This window comes from Salmo salar, chromosome ssa01 (genome assembly GCF_905237065.1).
Source record: "Salmo salar chromosome ssa01, Ssal_v3.1, whole genome shotgun sequence".
NCBI classification, from domain to species: domain Eukaryota; kingdom Metazoa; phylum Chordata; class Actinopteri; order Salmoniformes; family Salmonidae; genus Salmo; species Salmo salar.
Window position 1 is genome coordinate 42,361,076 of NC_059442.1, and position 20,946 is coordinate 42,382,021.

Below are 20,946 nucleotides of genomic sequence, written 5' to 3' on the forward strand. Positions count from 1 at the left end.
GCAGGCATGTCCCTCCGCTATGTGACGTGCATGTCTGCTGACACCATTAAATCCACTCGCCTAACTGCATGAAACTCAGGACACCATGTTGGTCTGGGCCAAACTGACGACAGGAGCACATGTCATGGCATGGCCTCTCTGGATTCTACATGGCATGGCATGGACAAAGACTACCTCTTTGCTGAACTGGCAGCCTCTACCCAGGCGCAGCTTAGTTCAGGTGTAGGCAGAAACCTTAGCCCCGTTACAGTCCTCACCAATTATAATATCAAAATCACCAGCTGGGTACATTCAGCAAGATACATCTGTCAATCAATCATCCTGATTGAACAGTGATTACAGCGTCTATTCAAACCTTTTCAAAGGAATTTCATGATAACTAGAGAGGGTAATGGAAATACAAAAACACCTCCCTTCGTATAAAATATAAAGGCTAACACAAAACAACCGAGCAGGAACCATGGCAACTAACTAGAGAACAGAGCCAGCCGATGTTCCATCTGTAATTCTTGGATTTTCTGAGTAGCATGGAAAGTGGAGAGGGAGAAATGAGAGATGGCAGATGGGTGTGGTCAGGAGGACTAGTGACTCAAAGTGTGGGGAAGTGTAACAGCAACAGCTGGAGTGAGGTCTGTGACATCTTGTCTTCGCATGGTAAAAATCTGGTAGAGGCAAACACATAGTACCATGTTTTCAGACACAAACTAAGCCTAGTACTGCACTAATACGCATAAGTGTTCAGATGCTTTTTAGTGCAGAACTAGGCTTAATCTGTGCCAGGGAAGATGCCCCACAGTGAATAAAGAAAAAGGGGCAATCATCTACCTTCCTCCCCTACACTCAGGGGACAGTCTGAGATCTGTCATTCCTGCTTCTGATCGATTGTTAATATCTATAGATTGTCCTCTAATGCACAACTATACCTGCCACACAGACAGAGACAACACTACACAATATTCTTTTCATAGAAGCTACCACAACATATCGATCTATACATAAAAAGATCCCACTATTTTTGATTTACATTTGCTTGAGTTGTGAAATCAACAAAAAATGTCAACATGACATTCGATTTGGGTAAAAAAAATCATCACATTTAAATTTGGGGGTTGAAATTATGTGGAAACAATGTTGATTCGACCAGTTTTTGCCAAGTGAGATGAAGTTGCATGGTTTTTCTTACAGAATGAAATAGAGTATGTAATAGCTCTATTATGGGCTGGGTGGTAGCCTAGTGGTTAAGAGGTTGGGCCAGGAACTGAAAGGTTGCTGGTTTAAATCCCTGAGTTGACTAGGTGAAGTCTGTTGATGTGCCCTTGAGCAAGGCACTTAACCCTACTTGCTCTGGATAAGAGTGTCTGCTAAATATGACTGAAACAGAATGGTCAAGTGGCTTCATGTTGATTTTAATATTGAGTTAAACCCTCATTAATTTAGGATATGAACATGACAGTATCTTATATATACTATACCATGTGTAGCCTACTACAATGGCAATACTAAACCCTGTTTGGACCGCCATAACACGTGAGTTTGATCTTGGGAGAGGTTAGCGACAGGATTGGGTGTTCCAAAATAGGGGAGGGTTGTCAAACTTCTGGGGGGGCTTTGGGGAGGGTTGTGTGGTTTTTTATTGGGCACAGGGGAGGGTAGAGAGTTTTCTCCCTGGTTTGCATTCACTCTTTTGCAGGTTTTACTATATCATTTCTTCCATCCTAGCCAAATGTCTTCATCTGCTTACATGCGCCTCCCCTATATCAAGGTGTTTTGGTACTACCCTTATACGCTACGTTTTTCTGCGCGGTAACTTTTACTATACCACAGGTCAATATAGTCTACCAGTCTGTCTATCCTGCCCACTATCCACTATTAATAGTGACAATAGTGGTAGGTGGAGCATTTGTACATATCTGCAATAGGCTATTAGCAATCATACCACACACAAAAGCATTCAAAGCTGCATCAATTTTCAATATGAATCCACAATAACAACTAGGAATAGCTGATAGGCAGTGGAGAGACCAGGTGCATCACTGTGCATGAAAGAACAGTAAAGACATGAGACAGGCAGCTGGAAATGATCCCCTGTCGATCTTGTTTAGAGGCAATACAGGCAGAGCAAGCTTAATGCTTGCTCTGCCTCCTCTCCAATCCGAGGGCTTTTCCTCGCGCACCTAGAACGCTTCAATATAGCCTACATATTTGTCATTCAAAATGTATTACAAGGTATATGTGGCATAAACACAACCAGTCACAATGTTTTCATCTGATTTGTCTACTTTAAAAGTCTCCTCTAGGCATACGCACATTCGTCCAAAATATCATTCCAGCGTCCTCAAAATGGCTTGACATCAACCAGGTTTCCATCCAACCTTTTTATGCAAGGAAAGTACATGTTGGATAAAAAATGTCACCACATCCTGGGAAAGCATGCAGTTTATCAGACCAGGGTTTCCCAAACTCGGTCCTGCCCCCCCTGGGTGCACGTTTTGTTTCCTCCTGGGTGCACGCTTTGGTTTTATGCCCTGGCACTACACAGCTGATTCAAATAACCAACTCAGCATCAAGCTTTGATTATTTGAATCAGCTGTGTAGTGCTAGGGCAAAAACCAAAACGTGCACCCAGGGAGGGCCCCAGGACCAAGTTTGGGAAACCTTGTATTAGGCTACATGTTAAATAATGATGAACTTCACAGGGTGGTAAAAGTGCATGGGGATGATCTTGATGCTCCATTCAATAAATATCGAGGGTCTTATTCTTGTGATATGTTGATGACAGTATAATTTGACAAATTAAAACAATCTCTCAATTTTGTCCCTAATAATCTTTTTTTGTTGGCTATTCCCGCACTGTATCCGCAAGCTATTGGCTAGAAAGCACGTGGCAATACCAGGGCACATTCGCAATACCTACACAACATGTTTAGTGACAAAACCCTCAGTCGGCCAAGAGTGGAAACCTAGCTATAGACCCCTTAAAGCAGAGATCATCAACTAGATTTAGCCACGGGCCAATTGTTTCTTGAGCGGATGGTCTGCAAATTGACCGCACGAAGCCCAAACATATAGCATTTTTTACTAAAACATAATCATAATTTCAAACCTTGCTTACATTTGCATAAGATAACATCTCCTTATTATGTGTGGGAATACTTGGGAAAAGAGTTCCAAAATTAAAATCAATTGGAGCTGACTTCCTTGTGTTTTTAGTGTTTTATGTCCAACAATGAAGAATAAAATTTAAAAAAAAAATAAAAACATTTTTAAAAATTGCTCAGAAAACTTGGGAGGCCAAATAAAACAATTTGGCCTGTGGGCTGCAAGTTGGGGAACCCGAAAGACTTGGTCTGAACCACAGAATTATCACTGACTCAGCCCCCAGGTACCTATCCAACAATTTTTCATTTGTTAGTGTCCAAATCAAATCAAATTGTATATGTCACATGCGCCGAATACAACAGGTGTAAACCTTACAGTGAAATGCTTACTTACAAGCCCTAACTAACAATGCAGTTTTAAGAAAATACCTAAGAGACTCTAATATTCACAGTTTTAAATATGAGTCTATCTGGTAGGTATACATTATTATATACCGGCACTTTAGAGTGGAACAAACTACCACAGCAACTCAAAGTCATGCCAACCGTAACCACTTTTTAAAATAAGGTCAAAAGCTGGCTTATGTGTGAACAGTATATATTTTTGGGATTGTATCTCTGTAATGTGTCTGTAGCTATGTAATTTATATACAAAAAAAGATAGGGACCAGAATGGAAATAAGTCCTGACTTTATTGTGCAATCATGGTCACGTTAAAAATTGTTGTAATGTGTGTATGTACAGTGCATTCGGATAGTACTTAGACCCTTTGACTTTTTCCACATTTTATTACGTTACAGCCTTATTCAAAAATTTATTAAATCGTTTTTCCCCTCATCAATCAACACACAATACCCATATATACCAATATATATGACAAAGAAAAAACTGGTTTTTAGAAATGTTTGCAAACGTATTAAAAATACAATTCTGAAATATCACATTTACATACAGTACCAGTCAAAAGTTTGGACACACCTACTCATTCAAGGGTTTTGTTCATTTTTTACTATTTTCTACATTGTAGAATAATAGTGAAGACATCAAGACTATGAAATAACACATATGGAATCATGTAGTAACCAAAAAAGTGTTAAACAAATCAAAATATATTTTATATTTGAGATTCTTCAAATAGCCACCCTTTACCTTGATGACAGCTTTACACACTCTTGGCATTCCCTCAACCAAATTCATGAGGTAGTAAGCTCGAATGCATTTCAATTAACAGGTGTGCCTTGTTAAAAGTTAATTGGTGGAATTTCTTCCCTTCTTAATGTGTTTGAGCCAATCAGTTGTGTTGTGACAAGGTAAGGGTGGTATACAGAAAATAGCCCTATTTGGTCAAAGACCAAGTCCATATTATGGCAAGAACATCTCAAATAAGCAAAGATAATCAACAGTCCATCATTACTTTAAGACATAAAGGTCAGCCATTCTGGAAAATGTCATGAACTTTCTTCAAGTGCAGTCGCAAAAACCATCATTCGCTATGATGAAACTGGCAATCATGAGGACAGCCACAGGAAAGGAAGACCCAGAGTTACCTCTGCTGCAGAGGATAAGTTCTGAAGCGTTAGCAGCCTCAGAAATCAGCAATTAACTGCACCTCAGATTGCAGCCTAAATAAATGCTTCACAGAGTTCAAGCAACAGACACATCTCACCATCAACTGTGCAGAGGAGACTATGTGAACCAGGCCTTCATGGTCAGATTGCTGCAAAGAAACCACTACTAAAGAGACTTGCTTTGGCCAAGAAACACGAGCAATGGAAATCTGTTCTTTGGTCTGATGAGTCCAAATTTTAGATTTTTGGTTCCAACCGCCGTCTTTGTGAGACGCAGATTAGGTGAAAGGATGATCTCTGCATGTGTGGTTCCCACCGTTAAGCATGGAGGAGGAGGTGTGATGGTGTGGTGGTGCTTTGCTAGTGACACAGTCTGTGATGTATTTAGATTTCAAGGCACACTTAACCAGCATGGCTACAACAGCATTCTGCAGCGATATGCCATCCCATCATGTTTGGACTATTATTTAATTTTCAACAGGACAATGACCCAAAACACACCTCCAGGTTGTGTAAAGGCTATTTAACCAAGAAGGAGAGTGATGGAGTGCTGCATCAAATTAACTGTGTGAATTTAAGGATGCTCCCTCTAATTCTCTCTCCCTTCTCTCTGAGGACCTAAGCCCTAGGTCCATGCCTCAGAACTACCTGGCCTGATGACTCCTTGCTGGCCCCAGTCCACCTGGTCATGCTGCTGCTCCAGTTTCAACTGTTCTGCCTGCGGGTCTGGAACCCTGACTTGTTCACTGGATGTGCTACCTTGTCCCGGACTTGCTGTTTTCGACTCTCTCTCTACCGCACCTGCTGTCTCTAACTCTAAATGATCGGCTATGAAAAGTCAACTAACATTTACTCCTGAGGTGCTGACCTGTTGCACCCTCTACAACCACTGTCATTATTATTATTTGACCCTGTTGGTCATCTATGAACGTTTGAACATCTTGGCGATGTACTGTTATAATCTCCACCCGGCACAGCCAGAAGATGACTGGCCACCCCTCAGAGCCTGGTTCCTCTCTAAGTTTCTTCCTAGGTTCCAGCCATTCTAAGGAGTTTTTCCTAGCCACCATGCTACTACATCTGCATTGCTTGCTGTTTGGGGTTTTAAGCTGGGTTTCTGTATAGCACTTTGTGATATTGGCTGATGCAAAAAGGGCTTTATAAATACATTTGATTGATTGATGAACTGGCCTCCACAATCACCCTACCTCAACCAAATGGAGATGGTTTGGGATGAGTTGGACCGCAGAGAGAAGAAAAAGCAGCCAACAAGTGTTCAGCATATGTGGGAACTCCTTCAAGTCTGTTGATTTCCAAGCATTCCAGGTGAATCTGTTTGGGAGAATACCAAGAGTGTGCAAAGCTGTCATCAAGGCAAAGGGTGGCTACTTCGAAGAATCGCAAATATAAAAATATTTGTTTAACACTTTTTTGGTTACTACATGATTCCATGTGTGTTATTTCATAGTTTTGATGTCTTCACTATTATTCTACAATGTAGAAAATAGTAAAAAAATAAACAAAACCCTTGAATGAGTAGTGTGTCCAAACTTTTGACTGGTACTGTAAGTATTCAGACCCTATACACAATAGTTTGTTGAAGCACCTTTGGCAACGATTACAGCCTCGAGTCTTCTTGGGTATGACGCTACATGCTTGGCACACCTGTATTTGGGGAATTTCTCCCATTCTTCTCTGCAGATCCTCTCAAGCTCTGTCAGGTTGGATGGGGAGCATCACTGCACAGCTATTTTCAGGTCTCTCCAGAGATGTTCGATAGGGTTCAAGTCCGGGCTCTGGCTGGGCCACTCAAGGACATTCAGAGACTTGTCCCGAAGCCACTTCTGCGTTGTCTTGCCTGTGTGCTTTGGGTCATTGTCCTATTGGAAGGTGAACCGTCGCCCCACTCTGGAGCAGGTTTTCATCAAAGATCTCTGTTCTTTGGCCGTTCATGTTTCCCTCGATCCTGACTAGTCTCCCAGTCCCTGGCGCTGAAAAACATCCCCACAGCATGATGCTGCCACCACCATGCTTCACTGTAGGGATGGTGCCAGGTTTCCTCCATACGTGACGCTTGGCATTCAGGCTAAAGAGTTCAATCTCGGCTTCATCAGACCAGAGAATCTTGTTTTTCATGGTCTGAGAGTCCTTTAGGTGCCTTTTGGCAAACTCCAAACGGGCTGTTGTGCCTTTTACTGAGGAGTGGCTTCCGTCTGGCAACTCTACCATAAAGGCATTATTGGTGGAGTGCTGCAGAGATGGTTGTCCTTCTGGAAGATTCTCCCATCTCCACAGAGGAATTCTGGAGCTCTGTCAAAGTGACCATTGTGATCTTGGTCACCTCCCTGACCAAGGCCCTTCTCCCCCAATTGCTCAGTTTGCCCGGGCGGCCAGTTCTAGGAAGGGTCTTGGTGGTTGCAAACTTCTTCCATTTAAGAATGATGGAGGCTACTGTGTTCTTGGAGACCTTCAATGCTGCAGAAATATTTTGTTACCCTTCCCCAGATCTGTGCCTCGCACAATCCTCAGCGCTTCTCAGAAAATTCCTTCAACCTCATGGCTTGGTTTTTACTCTGACATGCACTGTCAACTGTGGGGCCTTATATAGACAGGAGTGTGCCTTTCTAAATCATGTTCAATCAGTTGAATTTACCACAGGTGGACTCCAATCAAGTTGTAGAAACATCTCAATGATGATCAATGAAAACAGGATGCACCTGAGCTCAATTTCGAGGCTCATAGCAAACGGGCTGAATACTTTTGTAAATAAGGTATTTCTGTTTTTTATTTTGAATAAATTAGCAAAAGATTCTAAAAAACTTTTCGCTTTGTCATTATTGGGTATTGTGTTTTTGTTTTTATTTAATACATTTTAGAATAAGGCTGTAACAACAAAATGTGGAAAAAGTCAAGGGTTCTGAAGACTTTGCCGAATGAACTGTTTACTGTATGTATTTTTTTAAACTGACAAATAACATATATCAATCTAAATTGTGTAGCAGACATTTGATGAATGGAAAGAGACATCTGTTACAAAACACCAACAAGTGTAATGACATTCAGAGATTGTCAAACCAAGCCTTCGATACTGGGTAGGCCTACAAGGTAGGGAGGGATGTATTTTCTGTTTGTCGAGATTGACACAGTCTATTTATTGTGGTGTTGAAAACGTAAACCATGATATTAAAGCGGCCGAAGTCGGTGTGCTTTGCTGATTGGTTGTGCGGTGCATTGGCACAGAAACCTGTTAGTGGAAAATGTGTTATATAGTTATAAATAGGCATCAAAATGTTGAAAATCGAATTTCCTCCTAGCTGGTCATTGTCTGCAGCTGGCTCTGATCATAGTGTAGGCCTAATGAAACGGGCAGGGAGAGTGAGCTCGTCCGTGGTGGTGATCGGCGAAACCTCAACAGAAGGTTGAGCCCTGCGTGGCACCGAAATGATGCTGGTGTGGTCTATATCCACGTTTATAAACACACGGTTATTATTTGTGGCCTTCAATATTATTTGTAGTTAATTCTATGAGGGGGGAGGGTGTGCAATTATTTTACACTACAAGGGGAGGGTCATGTGAAAAGATAAAAAATGCAACCCCAACATAAGTTATGACACCTTGAGTTGGTATGGAAATAGTTTTTTGCCTCAATACTGCCTCCCACTCATGTAGAGTGCAGCATGTAAGTAAAATGATGATATAACAGTTACATACTCCTAGTGTGGAGAGGAGCACATGTGCCTAGTCAGTGTATTTTTGCAGCAACCGAATTGCCCTTTAATAAGGAGGAAAACAATTGTATTGTATTCTATTTTATTATTCTCCATGTGCCAAAGGCAAGGAGGGGAGAGAGCTCTATGTGGCCCAAAAGGAATGTATGAAGAAGATTAAAGAAAGTAGTATCCGTCCAGCAGTCAACAACTTTGAGGCAATATTTTTGTCTTCATCTCTCCCCTCTTGAAAAGTATGTAATGTTTCCAACAACACTAGAAGGGATGGGCAGCGAGCGAAGCGCCCTTTGGATTTCTGTCAGCAGAAGCGCGCAGAATATGCGGCAAGACCGTTTATGACCCCGCATAGCGCGCGCGCCAAAAGTTCACCTAAACACCCGCCTACTTACCGAGTACCGAATTAAATCCTTTCAAAGTTAAAATGATAAAATTGGGAATAATATATGTCAGAATAATAAGAAAGAAATACAAAACTGAAATGTAGCCAAGGCTACAACAGTTTATCCATCGTGGTATTTGAAAGGAAGGGAATGCCCTTCAACAAGTTTTGCATTGAGCAACAACAATTTGCCTTTGGTGTCTACATTTAGAAATGAATCGCACTTAAAGACCACTATGTCAATGAATATGATATTTGTAAACAGTATTCTCAATAATAATCTAACACATAACCATTATAATTTTAAGAATGTAAATAGTTCACCTGTATGAATTTACATGAAACGTTTCCCTATCAAAGAAACTCACCTTTGCTTGATTTAATCCTGTAGGAAAATATACACCTTTTGATTTCCCTCGAATTAAAACCCAATTATAATCCCACTGAAGCTTCCCACCGGTCCTGGTCGCGGCAGTGGACTCCGCACAGAGGGAATGGTCTTGGTGAGCCAGAGGGGGCAAGGTGGAGAAAGGGGTTGTAAATCTTGCGGTCCAAAAGCTGCGGCCGCGCACACAGCACGCTCATTCCTCATTTCCGTCAGCCAGTGAGCCATCGTTTGACCCATCCAATGTGTTAAAAATAAAGTAGACGCATCTAGTACATGATCTCTGTGCGCAGGGGACAGACATTCCTGTCATGAGCTGGTGACTTTAAATGGCAGCTATAGACACACTTCTGTGTGGTGGGGTGCGCCCCCTCCCCTCCTCTCACTGCTTGGCTGTCGGTCTGGTCTAATTGGAACACACAACACCCTCCGCCCCCGCCAGAAATGTCACCTCCACTACTCTGCTCCCACCGGGTCCTCATTCAAACAAGCCAGTGCTTCACTCCAGTAGGCTATAGCAGTGTACACGCAGTATAGACGCTCCACTATTTCATGTAATGATTCATTGACTGTGGTCAAATTTAAAACATTATTGATCATGGCCAACATTGCATACCATACAAATAAATAGGAGGGCGGCAACAATCAACATACATAAGAACATACTGTTAGTACATCATGGATATGTTTAAGTCTAGGGGCTATAGTCAGGAACTGGATAACAGTCCTACAATTTACAATGAATATACCTAATATTTACACAGCTAAACAAGTGACAAGCTGCAAGTATGTACACATTTTAAAATATGTCAAGTTTATATAGGAAAACAACATACGCTCATTTGCATTTCTGTAGGGTTAGAATATATAGTTATTAAAATAAACAACATAATAAAACAAAATAATTATACATATTGACATGGTGTTATACATTCATGTCACATAATAGGCACTTAGAAAAATATGGATAAAAATACAACTCAGTACAAAAAGGTTGTCAGTTTGCTACTTCATTGTTCTATCCCTGGGGAAACTAGATCTTTCATATCAGTTCCTTCTTCTTTGGTTTCCCCGGGGACCTTCTTACTGTGACACTGTGCAGTACAACAACTAGAGCAAAATAATGTCCTGAACAGTCAACAAAACACATAATATGGCTTTTTAAAGGTTGGATTTCAATAACTGTGCATGAATTGCCTGAAGCATCGACTAATTAAACGATGAATAGGCTTGGTCTGTTATTGACCAATTAATATGTCGTCTCTCTCACCAACACCACCGTGAACACCTTCCATATGGCCTGGTCAGAGATCTGTTTGTGCTGTATGTTAATCAACGTTCAGAGCAAAACCCATTGTTCATTATATCCTCGAGCATATGGTTTACTACATGACTCTATGTGAAATTACCAGTACTGCAGATATGCAGTGTTAATAACATTGTCATCGGGAGACAGTAGAAACAAAGTAGTACGGTACGTACAAATCTGACTAAGAAACAGATAAGGACCTATAGACTCTGCTTATATGGTTTTGGGGCTATAGTTTACACTATGTAACTTAGTGTTAGCTTTATAGTTACCCCAAAAAAGTGGTTGCATATTTTTTTCTTCCTTTAGACTTAAAGCTACAATCCTTAACCCTGATAAAAAAAAAGTGCTCACCCTTACTCTGTTTTTGGTAAAAAGATGAGGGATGGGCCTGGAGAAATGTAACCACTCTAAAATTCATAGACAGCGCTATGGATGCAAGGATTGACCGTCCGTGATATCAACATTATAGTTCTAATCACATTTTGAGGCTACACGCCGTTTGTTTACATTTACATGGTTTACAAACATTGGAGGAAAACAAGCTTATATTTTCGGTTCTGTCGGGGTACGACGGTTGAACTAAGCTCATGGGGCATTTCTAAGTTATACTCTTCAAGAATCAATTAGTATATATCATTCATTTATAAGTCTGAAAATGGATGTAGCAACTAAGGATTCTAGCTTTAAGGGTAGTGAGTGGGTAAAGTGTGCTGTGCCTTGGGACGTTACCACAGGATTCAGAAGATAAGAATCATGTTATGAAGTGGTCTTTATAGTGGTTAGGACTGAGGCTGAGGCCTGTGAAATGGGAGACAAATCATTTTGTATCATAAATCAGTAATTATGGAAGTAGTGCAACTGAGGCTCACAGTACAGATAGATTAAATAGAGGAACGGGCAATAGGAGACATGATCATTTATATATATATATATCAGTGTTATTATGAAACGTTTGGGGAATTGTAAACCTTTAGGAGCCTGGGGTCTCTCTGATCAGACGTTACAGTAAGATCTGTTGGATGGGTCAAATCTAGGAGCCAGCCCCTCAAATCCTCCCTGACACCCAGTCCACACCACACAAACTTTAGCAAGATACGATTAAGATTGCTAAAAGCATACATATTAAACACAGATCTACAATTAACAATTTTAAACACACAATACTCAAATATGTACTGACATGTATATCTTTTTTTTTTTTAAATGTACATAAAAAAAAGCTGCATGATACTTCGTATCACAAAATCAATGTCATCAGTGCTCTTCATAAGGTTAAAATCAAGTAAATAAATTCAGGTGCAAATTGAAAGAGAGACAGGTCACAGATCCGATTCCGGACATAGGTCTAAGTGCTCACTTTTACATCTGTGGTCTTTAACCTGGGGCCTCTTCATTAAGGCACACCGTAGCAAAATGTTTTGAAACATAACACGAAAATGATTATTTCTTATTGGACAAGTCCAGGTAGCCCCTCACTTTTTCAGTCAGTTTTCTTCAATTTGGTGACTAATGAACGCGACCCTGGCCAGCTGTCAGTCTCACAGAGAGAAAAGGGAATCGAGCTCTGCCAGGACTGCAGCCTGTCTCCTAGCCACTGTCCCCAACAGCCTCTGTGGGAAGGATGGAGTGCCAAGGTCGACCTGAAGGACAAGAGGACAAAAAGTGAGCCAAGGGAGGGATGGAGAAGAGAAGGGGAGGAAGAAAAGAGATAGGAAGAGAGACTCGACATTGAGATAAGGAATCATTAAGCATATCTGCATCTGAAGTGCTCTTAAGAACTGTTGATGTAAAAGAAGATTGAGAAATCATTTTGATGGACTGATTGATAGATTCTTCAGACCACTTTACATTGACATATAGTAAACTGGTTCCTGTCTCACCTGCAGCAGGTAGATGACCCTGACAACCTCTCGGCCGTGGCGTGTGATTGGCTGAAGGACCCAGGCGCTAGGCAACATCTCCCCTCGGATTGCCTCCACACTGGGCCGAGGGAGAGACTCCTCGAAGACAGACTGCATGGCCAGCACACAAAAGTCATCCTAGGATGAGAGAAGAGGGCACTGAGTTAGGCTTTTTCCTGAACATGTAAAAAAAAAACACGTTAAATAAAAGGGTGACATGTAGCCTTTTGCTGCACCTATCCGGTGTATGTGACAGTAACATATAAACAACTCCTGGCTATAGGGCAGTAAGAATCATTGCCCCTGATGTTCTCTGTCCCCCTGATTCCACACAGCAAATTCTCCAGTGTTAAATCCATACTGACAGTGTTCAATTTAACACTGGTCCAGTGTCTACACGGGTCCACACTTTTCAGTGTTAAATTAACACACTGCTTAGTGCCTTGCCTTTCAAGTGAGTTACCACCCATCACTACATTTGTTAGTGACAGAGACATCCATTTTCAGTCCTGTGGCCTTCACCAACTGAGATCCTAAGCTTATTTCTGTTATCATGATGTAGAATTCCTATTGGAATCCAGCCAGAGTGGGGATATCCAGCAATTTGAATTTTTATTCACCCACATCCTGCGTTCAGAATTACCTTCAGCATCTAAACTGGAACAATTATTTCAGTAACAGGTGCAATAAGTCCAAGTAACAGATTGGATGAGTTTAGAAAAATATATTTATATTTGAGTAGCATAAGATTAATAAATAAATGTACAGTACATGCAAAAACATAGATATTGAAATAAAACTATTTTAAAAAATCTACCTGCAACAGAGCATGCTGGGAAATATGATAATGATGGGCAAAGTTATTGTTTAACACTGGTTATTAACACCAACACTTGTGTTCTTTTACACCAATGGCTGTTAATTGAACACTTAAGATAGTTCATTTAACACCTGAATCAACTCTAGAAATGTTACACTGAAAAATCAACACTAGGTAACACTGGCCAATTTGCTGTGCAGTTAAACATTTAAAACAATTCCTGGTAAGAAAGAGCAGTTGGGACTTGGAAGTCAACTGGAGGTCCATCAAGTGTGTAGCTTCTGACCTGTGACCTCTGACCCTACTGACCTGTCGTGACTGGGTGCTGATGCAGCAGAAGTCTCTGGGCTGTTTGAGGTGGCAGCAGGACGGGTCTGTCAACAGGTACACTGAGGAGAAACACATGGAAAAGCATGAGGAAAATTACAATTGGAATCTGAATTTCACTTTACTTCCTGGAAGTAATTTGTCTGAACTGAAATGGAACGACTCAGACATGGAAAGATGGTGCATTTGCCAAAAAAGCCTGTTTTAGCATGGGCAGCAGCATTGAAGGCTTTCACCATTTTCAAGTAGAGAATTGACCTCAACCCTGCTATACTCCAGCCAGCAGACTCACCCAGCTGAGTGCTGTCATCTAGTGGCCGTGTCCGTGCTGAGTGGATAGCCTTGTGGTACAGGTGGGTCTTGGAGTGGTCTCGGACCATGCTCCACAGGCTGGCCAGGGGCCTCTCTAGCTCCACCGCCCCCAGGAAGGAGTGCACTGACGGACTAGAGGAGGGCTTGTAGAAGGCCTGGACACCTCGCTCTAGCCCCTGGTACCTGAGAGAGAGAGAGGACAGGGAGGTGGTTAAAAGACAGTATCTCATTTTTGTGTACCTACAGTCGCGTATAACATGTTCTGGTAACACTTTACTTAAAGCCTGATGGTGTACTTTTTGATGCTTTATAACTTATAAGGGTGTATGAGCATTTGTCATGTGTTATGATATGGGTTATATAGAGTGTTAACCATGTGTTCTCTCAGAAGTCTTTACAAATGATTATGAAAATGGCAGGAGGGAGGAAAAACCATAGTGCAACTCACCTCCAACCAGCAGCAGCCGTCCCCCTTACCAGGTTCCCCATGTCTCCAGCAGCAGCCAAGCGCACCTGGAGCACAGGTGAGAACAGCACAGCTGTTTATTCTACATAATGTTCACATAAATAACGTTGACATTACATAATTATTCAGCTGATGGATTTGGTCAGAGCGTGCAGTACATTCACAACAATGGCTGAAGGTTGTGTAACAGGTGGATGGCGAGGAGGAGACGCCATAGAAATAGAATGAGCAGGTTCTACTTTTAATGGAGAAGCGTCAGATTCTACCTCAGCCATAGCGCGGCCAAGCAGACAGGATGTGAGGTCCTGATAGGCTGTAGATAGAGAGGAGGCAGAGCCAAAGGAGGCTGTGCGCGGGCGTAGGCTTGTGGGAGATGACGGTGAGGATGACATCAGAGGGTCAGTCCCTGACACACCGGGCTCCAGCCGTACATCTACACAAGACACAGGAGAAAAGACACGAATGGCAGTGTTTCCGCTGCAGTCGTTTAGCTGTGGCGCTGCGCCACGGCAAAATCATTGGCACCACACCAAAGAAATATGGAACATGAAAGAATATTTCTGGCGAGGCACACTTTGAAGATGCTAGAACAGTCCACATTTTCTTTTCTTTTGCAAACAAAACGAGTAATGAATAGACAATTCTGACAACCCAATAGTAGAATGGTCTATTTACCTAGTCGGCTTGTTGTTGTGTGTTCTATTCAAGAGAAACATTCATCTCGAGGCGCATTCAAGTTACGAGTGCCATAGGGAGGGAAATACATATTCTGACAAGCAGTCAATGGGCAACAATTCTTGCAATCGCAGGTGAAAACAGCTTTCACAGTTTTAATGGGGTGAAACACTAACCTACCATAAAAAAATTATAATAATTGTAGTGACTTAAAAAATAGTGATAAGACAGATGACATTTTTTGTTGAGTGACAGTAGTGGCAACCAGGGAAAGTGTTGGGGGAAAAAATTGCGACATGAAGTGGTTTCTGTGAAAAGTACAGGTGGGTGGCAGGTCACCCAAAGTTACCCTAACAGGTAGGCCTTCATTATATTCACAGTGTTTATGCAAGTTTTATGGGACCTAAAATTGAACAGGATGTTAACTATACTGAACAAAAATATAAATCCAGCATGTAACAATTTCAACGATTTTACTGAGTTACAATTCATATAAGGCAATCAGTCAATTGAAATAAATTAATTAGGCCCCAATCTATAGAAGTCACATGCCTGGGCATATAAATATGAAACTGTTGGTCAGATACCTTAAAAAAAAATGTAGGAGCGTGGATCAGAAAACCAGTCCGTATCTGGTGTGACCACCATTTGCCTCATGCAGAGCGACATCTCCTTCGGGTAGAGTTGATCAGGCTGTTGATTGTGGCCTGTGGAATGTTTTACTCCTCTTCAATGACTGTGCGAAGTTGCTGGATATTGTCAGGAACTGAAACACGCTGTCATACACGTCGATCCAGAGCATCCCAAACATGCTCAATGGGTGACATGTCTGGTGAGTATGCAGGCCATGGAAGAACTGGGACATTTTCAGCTTCCAGGAATTGTGTACAGATCCTTGCGACATGGGGCATCATCATGCCGAAACATGAGGTGGCGGTGGTGGATGAATGGCACGACAATGGGCCTCAGGATCTCGTCATGGTATCTATGTGCATTCAAATTGCTGTCGATAAAATGCAAACGTGTTTGTTGTCTGTAGCTTATGCCTTCCCATACCATTTCCCCACCGCGAGCATGGGGCACTCTGTTCACAAAGTTAACATCAGTAAACCGCTCACCCACACAACACCATACACGTGGTGTGCGGTTGTGAGGCCGGTTGGATGCACTGCCAAATTCTCTAAAACGACATTGGTGGCTGCTTATGATAGAGAAATTAACATTAAATTATCTGGCAACAGCTCTGGTGGACATTAATGCAGTCAGCATGCCAATTGCCCGCTCCCTCAAACTTAAGACATCTGTGACATTGTGTTGTGTGACAAAACTGCACATTTTAGAGTGGCTTTTGATTGTCCCCAGCACAAGGTGCACCTGTGTAATGATCATGCTGTTTAACCATATTCTTGCTATAGATGGATTATCTTGGCAAAGAAGAAATGCTCACTAACAAGGATGCAAACAAATTTGTGCACAAAATGTGAGAGAAGTATGATTTTTGTGCGTATGGAAAATTTCAGGGATCTTCTTTTGCAGCGCATGAAACATGGGACCAACACTTTACATGTTGCGCTCATATTTTTTGTTCAGTGTTATTAAAATATCACATTTAGATCCAGCTAATGATGAGCACAATAGGGTAAATGCAGATAAGCAACCCTATGATTCAGCCTATTTATTTATAGCCACTATGCTGCATCAGTTGGGCTACAGGTGATAATGCTTATTGCTAATAGCATACCTGATCATTTCTGGAAGTGGAAATTCTATTTTAGATGGTGTCAGCATCATTCTATTTTCATTCATTTTGGAGTAGAACGTCCTTTTAAAAAGTCACCATAACTGAGAGTCAGCTACCTTTTCTCCCCACTGCAAAAAATTTTTTCAGAGGAAACACTGCTAATGGTTAATATGAGTAATCAAAATATTACAATTGTTTGTTGAAAATTAGGAAGTAGAGAGTGGCTCAGGGGGACTCCAGACGGAAGATGCAAATGTAGATGCCCCAAAACAAGAACAACAGTTGAAGCTCTGTTTACTTTTATTTAACACTTATTTTTCTTAAAACTGCATTGTTGGTTAAGGGCTTGTAAGTAAGCATTTCACTGTAAGCATTTCACTACACCTGTTGTATTCGGCGCATGTGTCAAATAAAATGGGATTTGATTTGATAAAAGAATTGATGCCAGGCTGCCAAACAGGCTTTAGACCATCAGAAGTGGAGAGATGTTGTCTCTGCCTTGTGCATGAAGAAAGCGGCTGGTGGTAGTGGTAGTGAGTCACTCAATCCTTACCTTGGGCAGAGAGCCAGGCACGCTGGGTCTTCACACTCTGAGAACCACAGATGGGAGGGCGAGACCTGACCTTCAGCCCATTTATACCATTATCCGGGACCCCAGTGACCTTAGACCAGACAAAAACAACAAAGAGAATTCATTAGGCTCTTTTATTTATTTGTAGTTTATTTAAATAGGGACAAAAACAAACTAGGACTGTCAATGTTAACGGTTGGAAAGAGGTGGGAAACATGGTGGGTGGTTTCCAGGTGGGGAGGGAGGATGCTGGCGGGTAGATGGGGACTGAGGGGTTGGGGAGGGGGAACCCTTTTTGGTTTTTTTTCCCCTTGCATGCAGAACATTACAAAACTGTTGATGCTGTTCTTTGTCTTTGTAAGCATTTCTCTGACAGTTTTTTGTTGTTGTTTTTCAAGTGGCAGCCCACAGGTACCATAAAGTATGAAATATGAAAGGGAAATATTATAACTGTAATGTATGAACATATCTGAATTAATATTATTTTGAACGTTATTCCTGTACACCCCCCCCGTCTGAAAATAATGACAAACTAAATAAAACGTTTTTGTTGTAGTTCTCAGGTCAAAAGATTTAAGCAAATGATCCCAATTGTAGTAGCAGCAGCTTGTGACTAGTTTATGTTGAAGAACATGAATAAGTAGCCAAGGCTAGATTTAATAGCTTTATTATATTTTACATGAACTCAGACCTGGCTAATCGGTTGTTATTGTCTTCTGTGGAATTCACAACATTGTTGGGAAAGGTTTAAAAGCTCTTTGTTCTTTGTATGAGAGAAATAATTATGATTTTTTTGGAAGGAAAACTAAGTACAGTATCAGTCAAACGTTTGGACACACCTACTCATTCCAGGGTTTTTCTTTATTTAGACTATTTTCTACATTGTAGAATAATAGTGAAGACATCAAAACTATGAAAGCACACATATGGAATCATGTAGTAACCAAAAAAGTGTTAAACAAATCAAAATATATTTTCTATTTTGAGATTCTTCAAAGTAGCCACCCTTTGCCCTGATGACAGCTTTGCACACTCTTGGCATTCTCTCAACCAGCTTAATGAGCTAGTCACCTGGAATGCTTGAAGGAGTTGCCACATATGCTGAGCACTTGTTGGCTGCTTTTCCTTCACTCTGCGGTCCAACTCATCTCAAACCTTCTCAATTGGGTTCAGGTCAGGTGATTGTGGAGGCCAGGTCATCTGATGCAGCACTCCATTACTCTCCTTCTTGGTCAAATAGCCCTTACACAGCCTGGAGGTGTGTTGGGTCATTGTCCTGTTGAATAACAAATGATAGTCCCACTAAGTGCAAACCAGATGGGATGGCGTGTCGCTGCAGAATGCTGTGGTAGCCATGCTCGTTAAGTGTGCCTTGAATTCTAAATAAATCACAGACAGTGTCACGAGCAAAGCACCCCCACACCATCACACCTCCTCCTCCATGTTTCACGGTGGGAACCACACATGCAGAGATCATCCGTCCACCTACTCTGCGTCTCACAAAGACATGGCGGTTGGAACCAAAAATTTCACATTTTGACTCATCAAACCAAAAGAAAGATTTCCACCGGTCTAAGTTCCATTGCACGTGTTTCTTGGCCCAAGCAAGTCTCTTCTTCTTATTGGTGTCCTTTGGTAGTGGTTTCTTTGCAGCAATTCGACCATGAAGGCCTGATTGACACAATCTCCTCTGAACAGTTGATGTTGAAATGTGTCTGTTACTTGAACTCTGTGAAGCATTTATTTGGGCTGCAATCTGAGGTGCAGTTAATTGCCGATTTCTGAGGCTGGTAACTCTAAAGAACGTATCCTCTGCAGCAGAGGTAATTCTGGGTCTTTCTTTCCTGTGGCGGTCCTCATGAGAGCCAGTTTCATCATAGCGAATGATGGTTTTTGCGACTGCACTTGAAGAAACTTCTTGACATTTTCCGGATTGACTGACCTTCATGTCTTAAAGTAATTATGGACTGTTGTTTCTCTTTGCTTATTTGAGCTGTTCTTGCCATAATATGGACTTGGTCTTTTACCAACTCTACCTTGTCACAACACAACTGATTGGCTGAAACGCATTAAGAAGGAAATAAATTCCACCAATTACCTTTTAAAAAGGCACACCTGCTAATTGAAATGCATTCCAGGTGACTACTTCATGAAGCTGGTTGAGAGAATGCCAAGAGTGTGCAAAGTGGTTTTCAAGGCAAAGGGTGGCTACTTTGAAGAATCTCAAATATAAAATATATTTAGAATTGTTAAACACGCTTTTGGTTACTACATGATTCCATATGTGTTATCTCATAGTTTCGGTGTCTTCACTATTATTCTACAATGTAGAAAATAGTAAAAATAAAGACAAACCCTTGAATGAGTAGGTGTGTCCAAACTTTTGACTGGTACTATATGTTACAATGCAGCTTTACTGTGTTGGAATGGTGTCAGCGTACTCCAACAACAGAATGATGTGGGTGAATACCGGTCATTAAAAATATTCATGGGAGTAGTCCACTGATTAGCCAGCTAATCCTCCTCAGGAGGATGACATCATCCTCTATGAGAAAATAGAAAGCATTTTTTAAACAGTCTGTTTCAGATACAAGTTTGAGGTGGGTTTTTTTTCTCCAATTTATGCTTTGGCCATAAGTATAGGATGTGTCAACAACAATATTTGTGTCTGAGTTAACAGAATATGAACTTTTAAAAAGTGAGATTTTCACTGGACAGTTACTTTAAGTTTGGTTTACAGTAGGTCTACCATTAGGCTTTACCTCATAACATTTTGTTTTTCAGGGACAGCACACATTAATCAGCATAACTGTAAGTGTGCACGTTTTAACCAGCCGGCTAGTTTCCAAGTGCAGTCCCTGGGCGTAAAAAAGCAACAAAAAAAGTATTCAAAAACTAGTACAGTACCAGCAGTGTCAGTGAGGGTCTACTGCCATCCCTCAGCTGAGCTGTGTTGCCACTGTTGTAGCCAGAGGTTGGTCCAGATGATAGGCTCAGACTCGACCCAGTGCATAGTGTACTGTTGCTGACTCTGGTCCGATACCGCAAGTCATCCTAAATGTGAATGAATAATCAGTAGACATAGGAGAAGAAAGATAGATGTTTTAGGAAAACAGCACAGATCAGGGGACAACATACACTATATATACAAAAGTATGTGGACACCCCTTCAAATGAGTGAATTCGGCTATTTCAGCCACACCCGTTGCTGACAGGTGTATAAAATCGAGCACACCGCCATGCAATCTCCATAGACAAACATTGGCAGTAGAATGGTCTTATTGAAGAGCTCAGTGACTTTCAACGTGGCACCGTCATAGGATGCCACCTTTCCAAAAGGTCAGTTGGACAGATTTCTGCCCTGCTAGAGCTGCCCCGGTCAACTGATAGTGCTGTTATTGTAAAGTGGAAATCTCTAGGAGCAACAGCGGCTCAGCCGCGAAGTAGTAGGCCACACAAGCACACAGAATGGGAAGCGCGTAAAAATTCTCTGTCCTCGGTTGCAACACTCACTACCGAGTTCCAAACTGCATCTGGAAGCAACGTCAGCACAATAACTGTTTGTTATGAAACCCATGAAATGAAATGGGTTTCTATAGCTGAGCAGCCACACACAAGCCTAAGATCATCATGCGCAATGCCAAGCTTTGGCTGGAGTGGTGT

General features: G+C 41.5%; 2 protein-coding genes across 3 annotated transcripts in view; both read right to left on the reverse strand.

Moving 5' to 3' along the window:
• LOC106602627 (spectrin beta chain, erythrocytic) overlaps window positions 1-9,526 on the reverse strand; it is a 52,659-nt gene extending 43,133 nt beyond the window's left edge. Inside the window, exon 1 of one of the 2 annotated variants that reach the window (XM_014195386.2) lies at window positions 9,142-9,526. The gene's annotated coding sequence lies outside the window, so the exon portion shown is untranslated. The remainder of the gene's footprint in view (window positions 1-9,141) is intronic. The other variant, XM_014195383.2, reaches the window with a different exon arrangement.
• Window positions 9,527-9,949: 423 nt separating this feature from the next.
• Window positions 9,950-20,946, reverse strand: part of stard9 (StAR-related lipid transfer (START) domain containing 9) — a 61,995-nt gene continuing 50,998 nt past the window's right edge. The window contains exons 25-32 of the mRNA XM_014195367.2: window positions 20,191-20,337; window positions 17,266-17,374; window positions 14,563-14,729; window positions 14,279-14,343; window positions 13,811-14,013; window positions 13,501-13,580; window positions 12,351-12,509; window positions 9,950-12,110 (exon numbers count right to left, since the gene is read on the reverse strand). Coding sequence (XP_014050842.2) covers window positions 12,009-12,110; window positions 12,351-12,509; window positions 13,501-13,580; window positions 13,811-14,013; window positions 14,279-14,343; window positions 14,563-14,729; window positions 17,266-17,374; window positions 20,191-20,337 — 1,032 coding nt within the window. The 3' untranslated portion in view covers window positions 9,950-12,008. The remainder of the gene's footprint in view (window positions 12,111-12,350; window positions 12,510-13,500; window positions 13,581-13,810; window positions 14,014-14,278; window positions 14,344-14,562; window positions 14,730-17,265; window positions 17,375-20,190; window positions 20,338-20,946) is intronic.